Raw genomic sequence first — 19849 nt, forward strand, 5'->3', positions numbered from 1 at the left:
GTGGTGGGAGGACTCAAAGCAGGTTGGAGAGGACATGAGTGGGGGCCTGGAGGGTGCAGGGTGCATCAGTCTGCAGGGAGAGCGTTGTGCTTTAGGTCAGGGAGGAGGAGGAAGGGCGGGGCAAATGCACTGAGGTCCCCACTTTTTCCTGCTGCCCTCAGCACCCTGGGGATGCAGGACTGGGCAGATCTGCCCTTTATTGCTGCCCACCAGCATTAAACACCCCCAACCCCAACACTAGCACCACAGGTGGATCCAGGGCAGGGAGAGGGCAGGAATGGGTAAATTGCTTACAGAAAGATTCAACTAGAATCCAGTGAATTGTGCTCAGTTCTCTTTACTTCCTACAACCGAGTACATGGGTCACAGGGTGGAGGGTGCAACAGGACATGGAACATGCCCCTCCGTGCCCCCAACACACACCTGCACACAGGATGGTGGTGTCTGCAGCATCACAGGTCATGCAGGGCATGGGGAAGGGGAGGTTCACACACACATAGATGCCCACAGCGGGTACCAGACAGAGAACACCCCTGAATATACATAGCTGTACATGGGGAACCCCCAGGTCCCCACCCCAACCCTCTCCCCTGTCTTGCTGTCCCCCAGGCAGGGGAACTGTATTGCTTTGAGAGAGCCACCCTGGGGGCTGCTCTGCCAGGCACCCTCCCCCCCACCCACCCCGATTTTGGCACATCTGCAAGACACACGGCAGCAAGAGTAGGCACTCTCCCTCCCAGGCTTCTGCGGCTTGGAGTTGGGGAAGGGGTTAGGAGACTTCACCCTCCATCTTTCCCCTAGCCCTTCCCAAACCCCTGCCAAACCCACTCCAGCCAGAACCCACCCCCACCCCCCAAACACACACATACAAAGCTGAGCTATCCAGGAATACCAGGGGAACAAGGAGATTGTCCGGGATGGGAGCAGAGGCAGTGGGGGAAAAGACTGGAAGCAGAGACCCCCCTGGTGTGGGGTAAGACTGGCACAACAGCTACTTTAGTGCAATTGGAGAGGGTGCCCAGAGTGAGGGGTAGAGATGGGAGGGGAGGTTCTCCCCGACTTCTCTGGGGACAAAGCCAGGCTTCCAGATTCCCCAGAGAAAGGGCTTAGCAGGAGTGAACGAGGGCCAAGGGCGATCCTCCATCACCCGCCATCCTGTGCCCTCCCAAATGCAGTGACAGCATCCCCCTCACACCTAAGTGGGCAACAGCAGCCTTGGAGTCAGTACCTTCAAGTAATTCAAAGAGCAGACCCTCCCCACCCCAGCTTCCTCCCATCTCTGGGATTTGGTCGCTTCTCTAAGGGGTCGGGTTGGGAGGAGAAAGTCCCCAAGTCAGACCCTTCCCTCTCTACTTCCCTCTTCCCAGACCACTGGGCTTGGTCCTCAAAGATTCCTTACCTCTGCCCTTGCCCGACCTGGGTCAAGGTCACGGAGGGCTGGAGCCACCACAATTAGAGGGGAAGGGGCTGCTTTGTTCCTTATCCCTCCTTCTTAAAAGGTAGGGTTCAAACTAGGCGGGATAGGGGGCCCAAACTGGTTTGCCCCAGGAGTAGGGTTTCTGGGCTAGGGTCTGTAAGGCTATTTTCCTTTGTGGTGGGAAGGGGAGGCGAGGGATGAACACTGGGTATGGGGAGAGGGTGAGAAATGGCTGAGAGGGAAGGAGGAAGGGGCCTCCCCGCTGAAGCATAGTCATTGGAGTCATGTAGACGAGGAAACACTCATGTGCCTAACATACAGAGTGTGCCTACTCTTAGCCCCGCCAACCTGGCCCCAACCCCACCTCTCAGGACCCCTTCCAAGACCCCGGAGAAGGTTTTGGGGGTACAGCCGTAGAACCATTCACTCTGGCCCCACCCACCCCACCCCCAGCCTCTTCTCCCCTTTTAGGTCTAGGGAGTAAGAAGGTGCTTGGGTGGGCAGACAGCGGTGGAAACAGTATTGAGTTTTCCTTTGGTTACATATTGAAGGCAAAGGTGAGCTGGACTTACAGTCAAAACGGATAGGGTGAGGAAGGAAGAGGGGCCACGACTGGGGTTGGAGAAGGAGATATGCCCTCCTCAGCCCCTCCACCCCAAGGAACACGTCTACATGGGGTGGCAGTCCCTCAGTCTCATCTCTCCCACCCCCCACAGCACCAAACAAAAGGAGAAGCCCCCTCCCCCAGGGGCTGCTCCCCACCCCAACCTGGGCTGTACATTCAGTGGTTTTTAGCAGTCCTATGGCTCAGGGGGCCACGGGGCAGGGGAGGTGGCCCATCAGTCTCAGTTGGACAGTGGCAGTGACCCGGGTCTGTTGGTCCATCCTAGGACCCACAGTTTGTGCCGTTTGTTTTTCTGAAGTATAGTACACAACCCTACCAAAGCCACCGCCCAATCAGAAACATCCCCCCAAAAATCAGAAACTAAAAACTGGCTCTTTTCATCTCGCCCTCTGATTCACACGTCTGTTTCCCTGTCTCCTATGTAGCCCTCGCTCTGTCTCCTTTGCTGGGACCTGGGCTGCTCCCAGGGTCCTCACTTAAAATAGGCCTTTTCACAAAAGTGCTTATTACTTGAAGCAAGTGCTTTAGAGCTGTGGTGGGGAGGGGGAGGGGAAGAGGGCGGGCGAAGGGAAGGAGATGTTCCCTCCTGACCCTGCCCCCTTAAGATTGGGGGGCATTCTGCCTGTTTTATTTCTCCACACCCGTTTAAGTCAAAGAGGTTTTAAAAAAAAAATCTTAATATTAAAATAAATATGCAGTGGCCATGAGAATGGTCAAAATGCTTCAAAAAAACACTAGGGGCTGGGGAGCCCAGGGTGAGGTGTGGGGTTTCCTTTGGCATAAGGAGAGGAGGCTGCTTGTCCCCAAGCCTCCTCACAGCCACATGAGGAAGGACAGAGGACTCCCCACCACCTTCCCCAGCACTGCTGACAGTGTGCTGAGGGGCAGCAGGGAACAGACAGCCACCAGAAATCTCATCTAGCAAGACAATGGGGCTCCTGACAAATACTCAGACTCTTCCTGTCATCGCCAAACATTGATAAAGGAGAACACGACTGATACCCCGAGTCTCTCCTCCGGAGGAACCATCTCCCTGCTCCCTTTGCCCCCCACCACCTAATTCCCAGCACCAAGATGAGAAGGGGGGGTGGAATGGGAAGATTTTAGGAGAGAGAACTAAAGTTAGGGGCAAGCTTTGCAGAACCAGCAGGGTGGGGGGTGGGGGCTGCAGCCCTTAAGAGAGGTCACATTGATTGTCGTAAAGGGAAGGACAGGGTGTGAAGGGAGGTGGGCAAGAGGGGCGTCGCAAGGCCCTTTGGCTTTGAAAACAAAAATAAGAACTAAAAGCTGCACAAACCTTCTCGCCAATAATGGTCATTTGGAAGCCTTGAAATGGTTTAGGAACTGGGGGTTGGGAGAAGAAAGACACAGAGAGATAGGGGATAGAAAGGGACCGTGAAAACAATAAGGACTTGGACAAACACCCCAGGCTTCAGGGAACCAGCATGAGGTATGATTAAGGGTCTCTGTCAGGGAGGGAGGGATCCCTGGGATGCCCCTCTCCCCTCAGCCCACCCTTGGCAAGGGTGGCAAGACATTCAGGGACAGAACTGAAAAATGGGTAAGACTGTGAATAAAGCAAACTTGGGTGGGGGAAGGAGGCCAAGGGATCCCCCAGGGGGAGACCTTGTACTGTGTAAACGAAGCCTGTCCAGTTCTCAGGGGACAATACTGATGGCAGCCAAACTGGGCAAGGAGCTGTGGGGGAAGGGGGCATGACCTCTATTCAAGTTCTGTGTCTTGGCCCCTGGCTGAGGTATTGAGTGTGAGGAAGGGAACACTGGGCTACAGGAGTGGGTCCAACTGTCCAGGAGGATTAACCAGGAGATGTATGGACAGAGCATTTAAAGGGACCAGGGCCAAATTCAATGCTACATTTAGAGAAAACTGCCCCCTCCTCACTCCAGCCCAGTTTGGCTTTGGGGTGCAACTTGTAGAAATTTTATCAGTGCAGCCCCTAGCTCAATCCCATCTCTCCCCCTTGCTGGGAAGGCAGGGACCAAGTCTCAGTATCTATTCATCTCTCCTTAGATCAGTTTCCTCCTCACACTGGAGGGGAAGCCTGGGTCCCGAGTAGCCACCGTCCCTGTCTGCCCTGCCCCTCCCACCATCTTTGGCTTCAGATCAGGAGTGACTGGGGACAGTGGGTACTCTCAGACATAACAGAAGGTGGAGGCAGACAGGGGCATAGAGGAACTATGGGACCGGGGCACGGGAGGAAGAACACGGTCACCCCCTCCACGTACATGCAAACACATGCCTGAAACACATAGGACATACTAGGACTGTGGTTTTGAAATGGGCAGGAAATTAATTTGTTTCTTCCCCTAAAGGATAAAATGCTTACTTAAAAATTCATGACAAGCCTCAAAGTTCAGGGAGAGGAGAGCCAGGGAGGGAACGGCCACAGGCTCTGCCCTTCCAAAAGAAGTTAAAAGAAAAGAAGCAAGGTTAAAGTGCGTGGTTAGGGGGCCAGGCCAGGAGTGAGAAGGAAGAGGGATGGGGCAGGCTGTGGGGGCAGAACCAGCCCTTGATTTGCATATGAGGAGCCAGGGGAGAGTGCAGGATTGGGGCCCAGGTACAGTAGTTGCTGCTTCAAGTGTTTTGCATTTGAACTTTAGGGGCAATAGGGTACAGAAGTGGGGGAAAAGCTCCAGGCCCCAGTGCTAAATATCCTCCCCCCTCATCCTCTAGCTGCCCCTGAAGGGGGAGGGGGATACCCCCAGAGTGCTCACACAGTACCAGAAATTAAGGCTTCTCACTGCTGCGGGGATGGAGGGGCCGGCCGAGCAGGGAGGCAGTGATGGGTATGGGAGAAAAGGATGGGGTCTGCCTGGCAGTAGGGGTAGGGAGAAAAGGGGACACAGAGAGGAGAGTCAGAGGGAAGAGTGGGAGGAGCTGGCAGCAGAAAGAGGGAACTGAGAGATGGAGTCAAGAGAGGGGGAGCCAGGCATTTAGCAATCATTTTGGGACACTTGGCAGGAGGGGTTGCCCTGGGGGTACCAAGGGCCTGGGGTGCTCCCTGTCGGTCCCAGACCCCTGCCAGGCCAGGATGGTGTGGCAAAGGGGTGAGCAACTGCTCCCCAGTGCTTCTTTTTCCCCCTCCGCCCCCTCCACCCAGTCGTGTTCTCCTTTAAAGTGCCCTAAATGTTTAGACTTTTTCTAAATAAATAGAATAAGATATCAAGCCACCGGCAGGGGGAGGGACACTGGAGGGGGCCTACTCAGAGTAGCAGCCATCTAACCCAATGGCGCCATGCCGCTCCTGGCTGTAGGGGCAGGAGGCCCCGTGGGGCAGGGCACCGCAGCCACCCACCGTCTTGGCAGCTGCGATGCCGCAGTTCTTGAGCAGGCTGAAGCTGAAAGGACTGACGGCGTCCTTGGGTGGGAAAGGCTTCATGGTGGAAAGGATCAAGGCCAGGCAATCTGCCACGTCCTTGTTGGGGGCACAGGCCAGTGCTGGGGTGTGACCTGCAGGGACAAGGGAGAGAACTGAGGCACTGGGTCCTGTATCCTGGGTCCCCATCCACCCTCCCCCGGGCCCTAAAGTCTCTTATCTGTAGACAGGAGCCAAGGCAGGCAAGCACCCAGCACAGTCAGAATTCAAGGATAAGGAGGGCCCAGGAAGACTGACAGGCAGATTCTCAAAGTGGGGGGTTAAGGGCAGAGCATGGAGACAAAAGCCTGGGGTATGTGGGAGGTCTCCCTGACTCTGTTGGCTCCACCTAGTTCCGTAAGTATCGCTCTGAGAGTCCAGAGTTTTGGGGGCCTGCTCTGAGGAACTCCCTTGGGAAGAAAATCTCTTTTATTGCAAGGTTAACAAGAATGTCCCTGATCCCAAACCTGGGAGAGGCAGGGGGGCTCTGGACCCCACCCACCTTCTTCATCTACAGCCAGCACTGTGGCCCCACGACTCAGCAGGGCCTGCACCACAGAAGCTAGACCATTCCGGGCAGCAATGTGAAGTGGCCTTGGAAGAAAGGAAAAAGAAGGAACAAGAAGTCAGTGGGATACCAAACTGCCCTTCCACCCTTAGACAGGGTGGCAAGTGCACTGAATAAATATTGTGAGCTCCAGAGAACCCCTGGAATGGGGGCGCCACTCTTTCTTCACCCACCTGCCTCCCCCAGCCAGAAGCCCCCTTCCCCAGGCACTCACATCTGCAGCGCACTGTTGGTAGCATTGATAAGGCCAAGGTCTTGGGTTTCTGCCAGGATCATGAGGGCACATTTCTCGTGGCCCTGAGGGAGAGGAACAGAAAGTGGAGACTTGTGATGGAGAAGTATGACAGGCCACAGGGTACAAGTTAGAGAGGGTAGCAGGTAGGCAAAGAGGTGCCCCACCAGTCAGATAGGCCAGACAATCCTGACTTCCAGTGCTCTCTGCAACCAAGGCCTATCCGCCCCCATCCAGCCATGTCCTTTATGCAGCATGCCCAAACTCTCCAGGCAGTACCTTGCTACAGGCTAAGTGGAGGGCCGTGTTCTTGTTCTCATCCAACACAGTAAGGTCTGCCTTCCCTCGATACAGCAGAAATTCTACAAGAGAAATATAATTGAGGAGGTCGGGTGCGGTGGCTCACGCCTGTAATCCTAGCACTCTGGGAGGCAGAGGCGGGAGGATCATTTGAGCTCAGGAGTTCGAGACCAGCCTGAGCAAGAGCGAGACTCTGTCGCTACTAAAAAAAAAAAAAATAGAAAGACATTAGCTGGACAACTAAAAATATACAGAAAAAATTAGCCGGGCATGGTGGCGCATGCCTGTAGTTCCAGCTACTTAGGAGGCTGAGGCAGAAGGATTGCTTGAGCCCAGGAGTTTGAGGTTGCTGTGAGCTAGGCTGACACCACGGCACTCTAGCCAGGGTGACAAAGCGGGACTCTGCTTCAAAAACAAACAAACAAAAAAAAAAAAAGAAATATAATAGAGGAACTGATGCCTCACTCCAGAGCGGAGGCCACCCCGGATCTCCACCCTCCAATCTGCATATACTTTACCTCCCATCCACAGAGGGTGAGACACCCAAGACGTCCCTCCTGCTTCCTGAATCCCATCCCTAGCAAGCCCCACAGACAGGGCTACCCGTGCAGCAAACACCCAAGTGGAGCTCCTCCCTTCCACCTGTGGCCCTTACGCACCAACAGCAGCAGTCTGCCCGTTCTCAGCGGCCGTCATGAGCGCAGTGCGGCCAGTGTGGTCAGTGGCGTTCACCTCGGCTTGATGCTGCAACAGCATCCGGAGTCCAGAGACATTGTCCGCGAAGGCAGCGGCGTGAAGGGGGGTCCTGTGGGTTGGGAGTCAGGGCAGACTGAAATCGGGAAGACTTTTCTGCCTGAGCAGAAAGAGGAAGCCAGAAGCAACTCAGGCTTCTCCCAACCCTTCCATCACTCACCGTCCTTTGGCATCACGGCTGTTCACAATCTTGGCACCCAGAGCTCCCAGCAGCATCTCTGTAGTGCTGTCCTGGTTATTAATTCTGGGAGAAGAGGGAAGAGGGGTCATCAAGAGGGACAAGGGAAATGGACCTGTCCTAAGCCCAAGGCACAGCCCCGAGAGAGTGGCTGACATATTGGAAAGGACTTACACTGCACAGTGCAAAGGAGTGAAGGGGTTTCCTTCCAGGTATGAAAACGGGCTGTGTTCAAGTAACAACTCCAGACAATCTTCATGTCCTGGGCATAGGAAAAAAGAGTGGTGATGGAGAGAAATGACAAGTTTCCCCACATCTGCCCTGTCCATTTCTTTTTTTTTTTTTGAGACACAGTCTCACTCTGTTGCCCAGGCTAAAGTGCCATAGCATTGTCCTAGCTCAAAGCAATGTCAAATACCTGGGCTCAAGTGATCCTCCTGCCTCAGCCTCCTAGAATGCTAGGATTACAGGCATAAGCCACCACATCTGGCCTCTTTTTTTTTTTTTTTAGAGACGGAGTTTCACTATGTTACCCAGGTTAGCCTCAAACTCAAACAATCCTCCATCTTGGCCTCCCAAAGTGCTGGGATTACAGGCGTAAGCCACTGCACCTGGGCCCTGTCCTTTTTTTTGACACTCTATTGCACTTCCAGATCAACCCAGGTTCCTCCCATAACCCACTTGTCCCCTCCTATACACCCCACACACATTCCTATGCCTGCAAAGGCCCCAGATCAGTACCAGTGTAGGAGGCCCAGTGCATGGGCGAGTATCCGCTGTAATCCACCCCAGCATCCAGGGGGTCTGTGGAAAGGGCAGCCTGCAGCAGAGTCCGCAGTACTGCAGTGTGGCCACAGGCCGAGGCCAGGTGAATGGGTGTGCGGCCCTTAAAGTCTCGGCACAGCACAAATGCATCATGGTCCAGCAGGGCAGCCAGGCAGTCCTCACAGCCAGTCACTGCCTATGGGTGACATGGGAGTGTGAGTGGGGTCAGAAGCAACTCCTTTTCCACTGGCCAGTTGCTGGGGGCTGGCCCAGGGGTAAGAAATACTTCCAGGGCTCCAATCCTTGTCTTTACAACAACGATTCTAAGTGTTAGAGACCAGCACCTCCTTCCTTGACTCTCTCTATGCTACTCAGGGTGATGAGAGTTAACACTGGAGTTCTGGAGTAAAAGACCAAATGGAGAGTATAAAAGAGACTAAGGGATTGGGATCAAAATTTCCTGCAGGAAGAGGAAGAGGCTTTAGGACAGGTGATTAAGGAGAAGGATCTGGGTGGTGGCATCATTATCCGATGGGACAGGGCCAACAGGGCATCTTGGGCAGAGTCTGGGTGAGGCGCATGTGGTTCTATGTGATTACAAAGCAGAGTCATCTGGGAAATCAGGCCAGGATGTCAGGGACACATCCTGGGACAAGCCCAGTAAGGCCCAATAAGACCCTGGGCACAAAATCCTGGCCCATCTCCTAGACACTCTGATGTCCTACTGCTAGGAACCTGTGCTCCCACACCAAGGCCTGTCTGTGAGCAATCCCCCCAGGAGCTCACTCACCCCACGGTGGAGGGCAGTGCGGCCCCGGAGGTCAGCAGCATCAGCTGTGGATCCTTTCTCTAGCAGCAGATGTACACAGTCCACGTGGCCATTCATGATAGCCAGCATCAGTGGGGTTCTACAGAGGGGGCAGGAGAAAAGGTGAGGGTCCAACAAGGATTAGAAAACCTATACCCAACCCCTCGCTCACACTCACTGTCCATAGGCATCCATGACATCTGTGATGTCAGCTCGTTCTCCACTGTCGATCAGCAAGTGCAGGGAATCAGTGTGGCCAGAGGCAGCTAGAGAGAAAGAGAGACTGCGTCAGGGCAGGGTCAGGAAGGCAGGCCAAGCCTAAGGCAATCAGGGGCTCAGATTATGGGAAGACCTGGGCCAGGGTGAAATCTTTGAGGATAGGAAGCTACGAATCAGGGCTTGAAGTTTCCATTCTCTTCACCCTACCCCATCCAGGAGGGATTTAGTATGGCAAGGGTAGGACAGCAAGCCTGCAGGGGGACTGACCAGCAGCGTGCAGGGGCGTCCACTTGCGCTTGCGCTCTTTGATGAGGGCAGAGGCGCCATGGGCCGTAAGCACCTCCACACACTCAGTAGAGCCTCGCTCAGTGGCCAGGAAGAGCGCGGTCCGGCCCTTGTGGTCCCTTACATCCAGGTTCACCAGCGTCTCAGCCAGTGTCTTCAGGGCTTCACAGTGACCATTGTAGGCCTGGTGGGGGGCAGGCAAGCAACAGACACAGTTTGGGACATTCCCCTGTCCCTATCCCTCCCCAACTCTGCTCTCAGGGTATATGGGCAGGCTTCAGGCATTAGTCCTTCACCAGCATTGGGCCCCACAGGCCTCTTACCCTGCACTGTACTAATCCCCTGTCCAGACAACTCCCTGCTTGCCACATTCCCACAAGAAGGCAGAAACAAGGATGCATTCACAAGTGCCAGCCCCTTTGTGTGGGCCTGGGGCAAGTCAGGACAAGGCAGGCAAGAGGAAAAGACTTGGGACTCACAGCTAAGTGCAAAGGGCTGACTGGAATGGTGCTCTCCACATCCTCCAGGCAGTTAAAGGACATTTCTAAGAGCTGCAATGGACAGGAAAGTAGGTGATGAGAATTTGGAACTCCCACGTTATTATCTCAGTCCCCCACTCACAGTAAGCCCCTGGATCTAAAGCCCACATTTGATTCAACCACCCCTTGGTTTCAGAATCCACAAACCCAAAGGTGGGCTCTGTGCCCTGCCCCTGCCTCCCCTCCCCCAGGCCGGTTGTGACACATACCAGTTCGAGGTTCTGTCTGTTGCCATAGGCGGCTGCATAGTGCACAGCTGTGTAGCCCTGCCTGTCCCGCAGGGAGGGGTCTGCACCGTTATCCAGTAAGAACTCCAGACAGCTGGGGAGCCGGGGGTACACTGTGAGGCAGGGACAGGCCCAGCCCAGGAAGGCACAGTTCTCGGAGGGCCAGAGAGGGGTAAGGGAGCCACCACCCATCCTCTGGTCTAGGTAGGCTCTCCTGCCCATTCTTCAGCCCCAGCTTTAGTCCTACTACCTTCTCAAGGTCTGCCCTACTACGAGGTATAAGAAGGCTGCCAAGGAAGTCCAGAGGAGGCAGCACCTTCCCCTGGGAAGACTGGGGAAGGGCTCACAGAGGAGAGGAGCTGGGGCTGAGTGTGAGATGAGTAGGACTTCTTTGGATGGGCTGGGAGGAGGCATCCTAGGCAGGGGTTAGCATGGCTTCAATGCCCTCCTCTGCTCTTTGAGTGCTCTCCTAGAAAACCTAGAGCACAATACTGCTATCAGCCTCCTGCTGATCCACATGCTTTCCCCCACCTCCAGGCATGCTAACCCCTGCCTAGAATGCCTTCTCCTCATCCGAAGAAGTCCTACTCATCTCACACTCAGCCCCAGCTCCTCTCCTCTGTGAGCCCTTCCCCAGTCTTCCCAAGGGAAGGTGCTGCCTCCTCTGGACTTCCTTGGCAGCCTTCTTATACCTTCGCAGTAGTAATAATAAAGTATCTAGCACTATGTGTCAAGCAGTTCTAAGTACTTCATGAGTATTAAATAATTTAATGCTCCTAATGATCCTATGAGGTAGATACTATTTTTATCCTTACTATGGTTAAGGAAATTGAGGCACTGAGGTTAAGTAACTTGTCAAGGGTCACACAGCCGAGCCTCTTGGATTTTAGTGTCCTTTTTAAAAAATAAACTTTTTTTTTTTTTTTGAGACAGGGTCTCACTCTGTTGTCCAGGCTAGAGGGCAGTTGCATCATAGCTTATTGCAATCCCAAACTCCTAGGCTCAAGCGATCCTCCTGCCTCAGCCTCTGAGGAGATAGGACTATAGGCACATGCCACCATACCTAATCTTTTTATTTTTGTAGAAATGGGGTCTCACTATTGCCCAGGATGGTCTCAAATCCTCCAGTCTCTGCCTCCCAAAGTGCTATCATAACAGGCATGAGCTACCACACCTGCCAAAAAATAAACTTTTAAAAAATGCTTTTTTTATTTTTAGAGATGGGAGTCTTACTGTGTTGCCCAGGCTGGAGTGCAATAACTATTCACAGGTGCAATCATCATGCATTACAGCCTTGAACTCCTGAGCTCAAATGATCCTTTGACCCCAGCCTTCTGAGTAGCTGGGACTAAGGCACACGCCACTGTGCCTGGCAAAAAATGAACTTTTTATTTGAGAACAGTCTTATAGAAAAATTGTGAAGATGGGACAGAGTTCCCATATATGCCACACCTGGTTTCTCCTATTCCTAATATATTACATTATAAGTGGTCTTTTATTTATCTTCCCCAATAGATTATTAGTTTTCGAAAGGCAGAAATTTGGGGTAATTCATCTTTTATCCTTAGTATCTAGCACAATACTTGGAACACAGTAAATAAGTATTTAATTAATTCTTGTGAAATAAATAAATGATTTTGTGTATTTAGCTTTTCTGATCTTCTCAAGAAAACCATCCATCCCTTTAGAGAAGGAACTATGTCTCACATTTTCATCTTTGCCCACTCTGGGTCAAACCCAAAGCGCTCAAAACACACTGCTAGGAGCTGGGTGCAGTGACTTACACCTGTAATCCCAGCAACTTGGGACGCTAAGGTGGGGGGAATGCTAAGAAAAAAATCAAACCGAACACTGCTGACTGACCAACTCGACAGCAGCAGAAATGTGGTGGTGGAGATTCAGAGGTGCTGGGAGAATGCCAGGACCAGAGTTAGCACTTTGGGAAAGCACGTCCCGGGGGATTTCTGTTACTCACAAGAAAGCCTCCTTCCTGCGGGACTCCTTCAGTGGCTCGTCCTCTTCGGCGTCGTGGCTGGAAGGTGTGTGGGGTTCCGCTCTAGAGAAGAGAGAGAAAAGATCAGGGGGAGGTTCAGGGAGGTGAATGGGGTTGAGAAGGGCCAAAGTGGGAGTCTCACCTCCTGTAAGTGTCGGAGGCGGCAGCATAGTGCAGGGGAGAGCAACCTTTACAGTCAGCCTCGTTGACGCCTGCCCCAGCAGTCACCAGTGTTACTGCACACTGGTAGCTACCGTTGGCGGCTGCGTAGTGCAGTGGGGTCCTGGGGAAGCAGTGAAGGAGGGTGGGTAAGAGAATCAGGGACAGATCCAAATGCAACCAGATGAGCACCCAAATGCTGCTTTGTAACATTCTCTTCACTTAGTCTCCAACTCTCCACTCCTTCCTCCCTTTACCATTTTTCTCTCTAATCAGACACTCCCTACGTATAGCCCTACATATTAACATACCTTCCAAATTTGTCTCTCCTCCTCAAGTCAGCTCCACTGCTCAACAGCAAATTAAGACATTCAACATTCCTAAAAGGAAGATGACAGCAAAGGGAGTTAGAGCCTCAGGGAGAAGCCATAGGCTCAAGGAGGGGCTGAAGAAGGATGGAACTACACAGTCCTTTCTGCTGTGACTGCTCTCATTGTGAGAGGGGGAATAGATCTGGGCAGGCAAGAATGAGGGGCTCAGATCCCTGCCCACTCTCTTCTCAAGGGCTGTGAGAGAGGAAAGAGAACTCACCCTCCAGAAGCAGCAGCATGAAGACAGGTGCGGCCAAGGTTGTCAGGTGTATTGATGTCAAACCCAGCTGAAAGCACATGCTCATTGCTGAGTGAAGATACAATGCTGTACAGCTGACCTGGAGGGGCAGAACAGCCACAGGTCACGTCTGAGAGCATTAAGCAGAGAGGGAAAGGTCTCTGCTCTCCTCTACACCTGCCTGAGCCCCAGCCAGTTGGCACATACCTGAGGAAAGCAGCTTACGACAACAGTCAGAGAATCCAAAGAGGACAGCTAAGTGCAGAGGGAACATGTCATGGATGCCGCGCCTGGGGAGAAGTTGAGGGACTCAGTCCTTGGGTCAAGGAGGGACCAGTTATAGACCTCTTTTTTTGTGGCCCACCACCATCCTAGGGTTCAGGGTAGGAGGTTCTCCAAGGTTCCCTTTGGAAAGCTTCCTTGTGCCTCCATGTTTGATGTGAGCAGTCTGTATAGACCTGAAGCAGCCCAGAAGTGGGGTCAGGGGCCCAAACTTACCGGGCGGTATCCGCGCCATTGGTCATGAGGGTGCTGATGAGCAGCTCGTGTCCATAGCGAGCAGCCACATGCAGTGGCGTGTTCCCAAATTTGTCAGCACAATCAATCTCGCTGCCTGAGGAGGAGGCACACACAAACTCAGGCAGACCTCAGGCTTAAGACCACTCTCACTAGTTAGCTACCATTTGAGTACTTATTAAGTGCCAGGTGCCAGGCCTGTCATTCTACATGTATTATCTTGTTTGTCAGCCTTAGGAGATTGGCAGGGCAGAGCAGGGCCATTTCCACAGAGTTCCAAGTGCCTATCCTGACTGGAAGAGGGTGAGGAAGGAAGGTAGGGGTTTTCTAGGGATGAATTCCTTGGGGGAGGAGGAGATGAGAGCACAAAGTCTCCCCAGTCCATACCATTCTGGATGAGGATCTGGGAGCGTGTGAAACGGCCATGGATCGCAGCCATGTGCAGAGGACTTTTCCCTTCTTTGCTCTGTGGAAACATGGTGGGTTTTTTTCAATGCAAAGCAGAAAATGCCCTGTTCCCCCTTCCAAGGACACATCTCTGAGGAAAGAGAGGTCATATGGGCATCTTCTCAGCCCACACTGTCCTGAGTCCCTGGCACGGTCTAATCACCCCAGGAAGCAAGGAGAAAATTCCCCAGGAGAGCTATCCAGACATGGTCAGGACCCCTAGAGCCAGGTTCTTCTCCCCACTGGTCTAAGCCTCATCCCTTCAGGTACCTGGTAGTTGACATCAGCCCCATTATTGACCAACAGCTCCAAGCAGAGCGCGCCATTGGTGGAGACTGCAGCCACATGCAGTGGAGTGAAGCCCTTGTCATTTGGCTGGTTGACATTGGCTCCTGCATTCACCAGCTCAATAGCCACAGCATCCTGGCCCAGGTAGCAGGCGATGTGCAAAGCTGTGTTTCCAAAAGCGTTGGGCTCATCAATCTGGATTTCCAGGGGTGAGGGTAAGGGAGGTATCAGTTTAAACAAAGTGGAAGCTGGCACATATAGCCTAGAGAGTCCCAGAAATCCAATGACTGCCTCAGTCCCCTCAGGTTCCTGACCCAAAAGACTGAGGGCACTATTACTTAAGGTAAGCGTTATTCAGCCACTCTTCACTACATCTTCCCAACCTCCCAAAACCACACCAACACTCCCAGCACCTTCATACCTCTATAACTGACTCTGACCTCCCACTCCCTCCCCTCAGTCCCCAGCCCCAGTGCTCAGCACCCTGACCTCAGCCCCCATCCGAAGCAGGTACTTCACCACTTCAATCTGGCCACTGGCAGCAGCTGTATGGAGCAGTCCATAGCCCTTGCGGTCCTTACAGCCAAGGTCTGCTCCCCTTGCCACCAGCAGTTTCAGGACCTCCAAATGCCCTGAAAAAAGAAAGGACACTCTCGAGGAGGTAGAAGATGAACTCTATGACCCTGAGCTCCTCTCTCCAAAGGCTGCAACCCACATCCCTTCCCCATGAATCCTAAATGTCAACTTCCTGATTTTCCTGTGTATTCCCTCTCACCTAGAAAAGCTGCCCAGTGCAGAGGCTGCCGCTCCTTTTTGTCACAGACATTCAGGCTGGCTCCTTTGTTGAGGAGCAGGTTCACCGTCTGCATCAGGATATGAAAGACATCTGTTCAGCACCAGGTTCATGCTGACAATCTACCTAAGAGCAGAGGCCTCATCTCCTGATAAGGCTGAGCCAGCCTAATTAATGCCTGTGTTCTTGAGCAGAACAATCTGGAGGACCAAAGGGAATAGCAGAAGCAGGCACTAAGCAGATACCAAACAGACCTGGAACTTTAAGGGAAACTCAAGGGAGTCTCTTCAGGCGATCTGGTGCTTCTTAAACTCTTATGAGGCTTTGAAAATGTGTTGAAAGACATGGACTTTCTCTTCAGAAAAAGGCACATATGTAAAAATTGTCCATGTAACATCAGAGGGTTTGTCACCCTCCTGAAGTCCAAGTCAAGACTTTCAATCTAGTCCAATCATTCATTTGGTGCTTGAGCTGGAGTGTTTATATAACCATCTGGGCTATTTCTCCCCGAGGCCTGATGGCCCAGAAGCTGGGAAAGGTAAGTAGGAAAGTAAGAAAAGGGAAAGCATTAGGTAGGGCCCGGATTGGAACAGTCCTCACCTCAAGATGCCCACTATGCACTGCATGGTGCAGAGCACTGCGCCCGCTCCTGTCAGCCACGTTGAGGCTGCTCAATAGGGGTGCCAGAGCCTCAGCACACTTGGTGGCCCGGTTGGCAGCAGCCACATGCAGTGGTGTCTGCCACAGCTTGTCCCGGGCATTCACATCTGCTGAATGTGCCAGCAGCAGCCCCAGCACCTTCTGTTGAGGGGCAGGGGGCAAAAGATAGAGGGGGATCAGAGGGCAAAACAACAGGAAATGGAGAAGGGATAGGTCAGCATGGCACATATGGTACCATCCCCCCAACACAGAGTCTCTTCTCACTTTTCCAACATACATAGCCTTTCCATACCTACTTCCCATCTTCTGGATCTTTTTAGAGCTTAAAAATCTTCCTTATTTTGCTGAGGAAAACAGGGACCCCTTCCTCAAGTCACCTGGTATCACTCCCCAACCCAGACCCTGAAAATCTTCACCCACAAACATCCATTCCCAAACAAATCCACACATGTAGATCCATACATCCCAACCCCCCACTACTTCCAGGAAAACTAAATGCCCTTGCTACATTAATGCCCTGAACATGTTTCTTAGCTCTTTCATAGGCACCAAAATCATTTCCATTACCTCAATAAGCAAACATACTGGTTCCTCTCCAAAACCCAGCCTAAAATGCCCCTCCCACCCCTACCACCACCCACCTCATTCCCACTGGCCTCAGCCCCTCCCCCTGGTGGCTGAAGCCATCACTGGCTGAATTGGGGCTGGCGCGGGTGGGGGGAGGGTCTCCTTTTCCCTCTCTTCAGGGTTATAGGGAACAGGGTAGAGGACCCAACTAATAAAATATGTTTGGCCCCTGTGCTGTCAACTTTCATGCTGCTTGAGGCGCAGGGATGCAAGAGATCACCATGCCCATCCCCCATCACAAGGAAAGAAATCTCAGTGCCCAGAGGGGGATCAGACTCAAGGTGGCCCCCCAGGGAGGGATGAGTCACTCAGGCCTGGCAGCAGGGCCCCCGCAGTCTGCCAGCCCAGTGTTAAGCTCTCCCTTACGTCACATCAGCTGGCAGCACTCAGCCCCCTTACCAGCCTGTTTTAGGGGTAGAAGGGAGGGGCCAAGAACTAGTATCCTCCCTACCTAGGGTAGAACAGCTTGTAGGGCAGAGGATTGAGACTCTCCAACCTTTAACCCCCACCTTTAATCAACTCATCCTTTTTGGAAGGGTGACAGAAGGTGGGAGGCCCATACCTCGTTTCGGGAGGCAGCAGCACGATGAAGAGGGGTCAGCCACAGTGTGTCCTTAGCGTTGACATTAGCACCTGTGGGGATATAATTTCCTATTTTGATGGAAGGTGGGGAGGGGGTGAGAAAGAAGCCAGTAACCAGGCCAGGGAATCTGGATGGAGCTGGCACCTCACCTGGGACCAAGCACCAGAGATCAATCCTTGGATATCAAAAAAGAGACTCCTCCCCTCCCTCCTTCCCTCTCTCCCTAGATGCCACACCTTCCAGCTCCCCACTTTCACCTGACATCAGTAGCAACTGGAGGATGGGGACATCGCCTACGTAGGCAGCAGCATGCAGTGGGGTTCGCCTCTCTTGGTCCTGGGAAGGCAGAAAAGAGCGGCTGTGGTGGTGGTAGGAAACTATCAAGGACCCCAGCCCAAGTCTTAGAGCTCCAGGCCTTTCCCCACAATCTCTTCCCATGGCAGCATCCTGAAAGTCAAAGATAAGCACCTAGGGAGGGTGGAGTCAGGGCCACAGTGCCGAAGCCGGCCCCTTTTTCCAGGAGGGGTGGGGGCGCTGCAGACCCCACCGGTTCAGAAAAAGAACACCGTTTCTGGGCATCCCCAGACCCACTAGCCTGTGGTCCAAGCCTGACTGACCTACTGTTCTCCAACCCCAAATGCAGAGCTGGCTCCCACCCCAGGGTGGAAAGAGGTGCGGCCTCATCTGAGCAGAGGAGACCCGGAGCCGCCCCACTGCGAGCGGTCCAGAACACCGGATTCAGGGCTCGCCATCCTCCCTCCTCCCAACTCACCAGCACATTGATGTTCTCCTTCTGTGAGAGGAGGGAACGCACTTCCTCCACATCTCGGCTAAAGATGGCCTGGACCAGGGGCGGCTGCAAGCAGAACCCTCATTCAGGGAGCGGGCCGGAGCGGAACCGCGGTGGGGGTGGGGGAGCACCCAGCTTTGAGGGGGGGCGTCGCTAGAGGGGCTCCGCTGTGAGGGTCCTGGCTGCAGCGGGCTCCTGCGGTGCCTCCGCCGGTTGCCAGGTCCCCAAGGACACCGGCTCGGTTGAGGGGAGCGCGGTGTGGGGCGGGGCGGGAGCTGCGGTAGCCCTGGGCTCCGGCCCAGCCTAGGCCGCACATCCCCCGGCTCGCGTGGCGGCGGCACCGAGCCCTGGAAGGAGGAAGCAGGGAAGGGCAGGAGGGCTGACCTGGTCCGTGATGCTGAGGATCCCCATGGCCCGGCCCGGGCTCCGTCCGCATCGAGCTCCCGGCGGCGGCGGCAGCAGCTCCACCGGGGACACGGGGCGGCCCAGGCGGCGGCTGCGGCGGCGGCGGCGGCTGCGGGGAGAGCGCGGCCCCGCCTACCAGGGGGCGGGCGAGCGGGAGGCCGCAGCGCTCCCTGGCGGCGGTCCTGGGCCCGGCCGCAGGGCTCTCGCCGCGCAGGCCGTCCCAGGCCGCAGCCCTCCGCCCCACCCCGGCTGCCGGAGCTACCCGGCACGCCAGACCTCGGACGCTGGCACCCGGGTCCCCCGGCCGGCCGCGCTGTGTTCTCCGCTCCAGTGTGGAGGTCCGCGGGGTCCCCCACAAGACCCTAGCGGAAACCCAGGCCTTGGTCCCGCCGTTCCTCTCAACCTGGGGACCAAACGGCTGGCCAGATCTCACCCAGCCTACAATGCCCCCGCCCGAGCTAACTCCTCCCGTCAGCTATTGCACACGCCAAATTCCCCACAGACTAGGGGAAACTGGCGGGTGGAGATCTAGGAATTATATATGTCGATAGCCCCAGGGAGCAAAGGCGCCTATCTCCACTGGCGGACACGTGAACTCCGTAGAAAGGAACTAGCTAAAGTGCTCAAACTGCAGAGAAACCCCAAGAAAGATTCTCCTGCTGCAGAAAACCCCCACAAAGAGGCTAGGATAACTAACTGGCAGCTGGAGAAGGCCTCCAAGGCCAACAGAAGGGGCACTTTTCAACTTCCTAACTACTCCATTGCCAGATTAAAGTGGTATGGGGACTACACTTCAAAAGACACCAAGGTTTCTCCAGAAAAGGGTGGGGGTGCTCCCCCACCCTTGAGCCTTCAATTAGGGAAGAACTGAATGAATGGATGTCATTCCAGCCCAGAAAGGGAAAAGGGAGGAAGAAGAAAAGTGGAGATTGAAAAATTGGTCGCCTGTAATCCTAGCACTCTAGGAGGCCGAGGCGGGTGGATCCTTTGAGCTCAGGAGTTCGAGACCAGCCTGAGAAAGAGGGAGACGAGGGAGACCACCCCCGCCCCCCGGTCTCTACTAAAAATAGAAAGAAATTAGCTGGACAACTAAAAATATATGGAAAAAAATTGGCTGGCATGGTGGCGCATGCCTGTAGTCCCAGCTACTCGGGAGGCTGAGGCAGGAGGATTGCTTGAGCCCAGGAGTTTGAGGTTGCTGTGAGCTAGGCTGATGCCACGGCACTCTAGCCTGGGCAACAGAGTGAGACTCTGTCTCAAAAAAAAAAAAAAAAAAAAAAAAAGAAAGAAAAGAAAAGAAAGAAAAATTGGTACAGTAAGGGTGATTCAGGATCCTTTTCCAAGTTTAGCAATTCTACACGTTGAAGGAAACATTTTATGGAGGAAGTTCCTCTGTCAAGGCCTTATATATAAAAGCCTTCCCTTGCCTTCAATATCTTGCTTCCTGCTGGAAAGATACTCAAAACACTGGCAACAGTGCTTTTCCCTGGAGAGAAAAAACTGGGGAACAGGAAATGAGGAATGAGAGGGAAATTCACCTATCACTATATACCTTTTAGAGTGTTTTGAATTTTTACCATATTGAAAATAAAATTTAAAATATTGCCTAAACCCCACTGCTAAATTTGACTGGCTTCAAAACAAAACCAAACCAAAAATACTTACCTGTTAAACAGGAAGTCTCCCG

General features: G+C 53.6%; 1 protein-coding gene across 1 annotated transcript; it reads right to left on the bottom strand.

Annotated features, from left to right (window-relative positions):
• Nucleotides 1-12: 12 nt before the first annotated feature.
• On the bottom strand, nucleotides 13-18289 carry ANKRD52 (ankyrin repeat domain 52). Its single transcript, XM_069491071.1, has 28 exons — nucleotides 18142-18289; nucleotides 17740-17823; nucleotides 17225-17303; nucleotides 16947-17017; nucleotides 15698-15898; nucleotides 15080-15167; nucleotides 14794-14936; nucleotides 14287-14499; nucleotides 13957-14035; nucleotides 13552-13666; nucleotides 13261-13343; nucleotides 13036-13153; nucleotides 12756-12824; nucleotides 12428-12568; nucleotides 12268-12348; nucleotides 10275-10386; nucleotides 10006-10077; nucleotides 9509-9710; nucleotides 9201-9288; nucleotides 9005-9122; nucleotides 8191-8410; nucleotides 7624-7711; nucleotides 7432-7515; nucleotides 7178-7323; nucleotides 6498-6580; nucleotides 6201-6283; nucleotides 5921-6012; nucleotides 13-5513 (listed from the first exon to the last, which is right to left on the bottom strand). Exons 1-28 carry the CDS (start codon nucleotides 18166-18168, stop codon nucleotides 5263-5265), a joined length of 3231 nt encoding a protein of 1076 aa, XP_069347172.1. The 5' UTR covers nucleotides 18169-18289; the 3' UTR covers nucleotides 13-5262.
• Nucleotides 18290-19849: the final 1560 nt, after the last annotated feature.

This window comes from Eulemur rufifrons, chromosome 16, assembly GCF_041146395.1.
Source record: "Eulemur rufifrons isolate Redbay chromosome 16, OSU_ERuf_1, whole genome shotgun sequence".
NCBI classification, from domain to species: domain Eukaryota; kingdom Metazoa; phylum Chordata; class Mammalia; order Primates; family Lemuridae; genus Eulemur; species Eulemur rufifrons.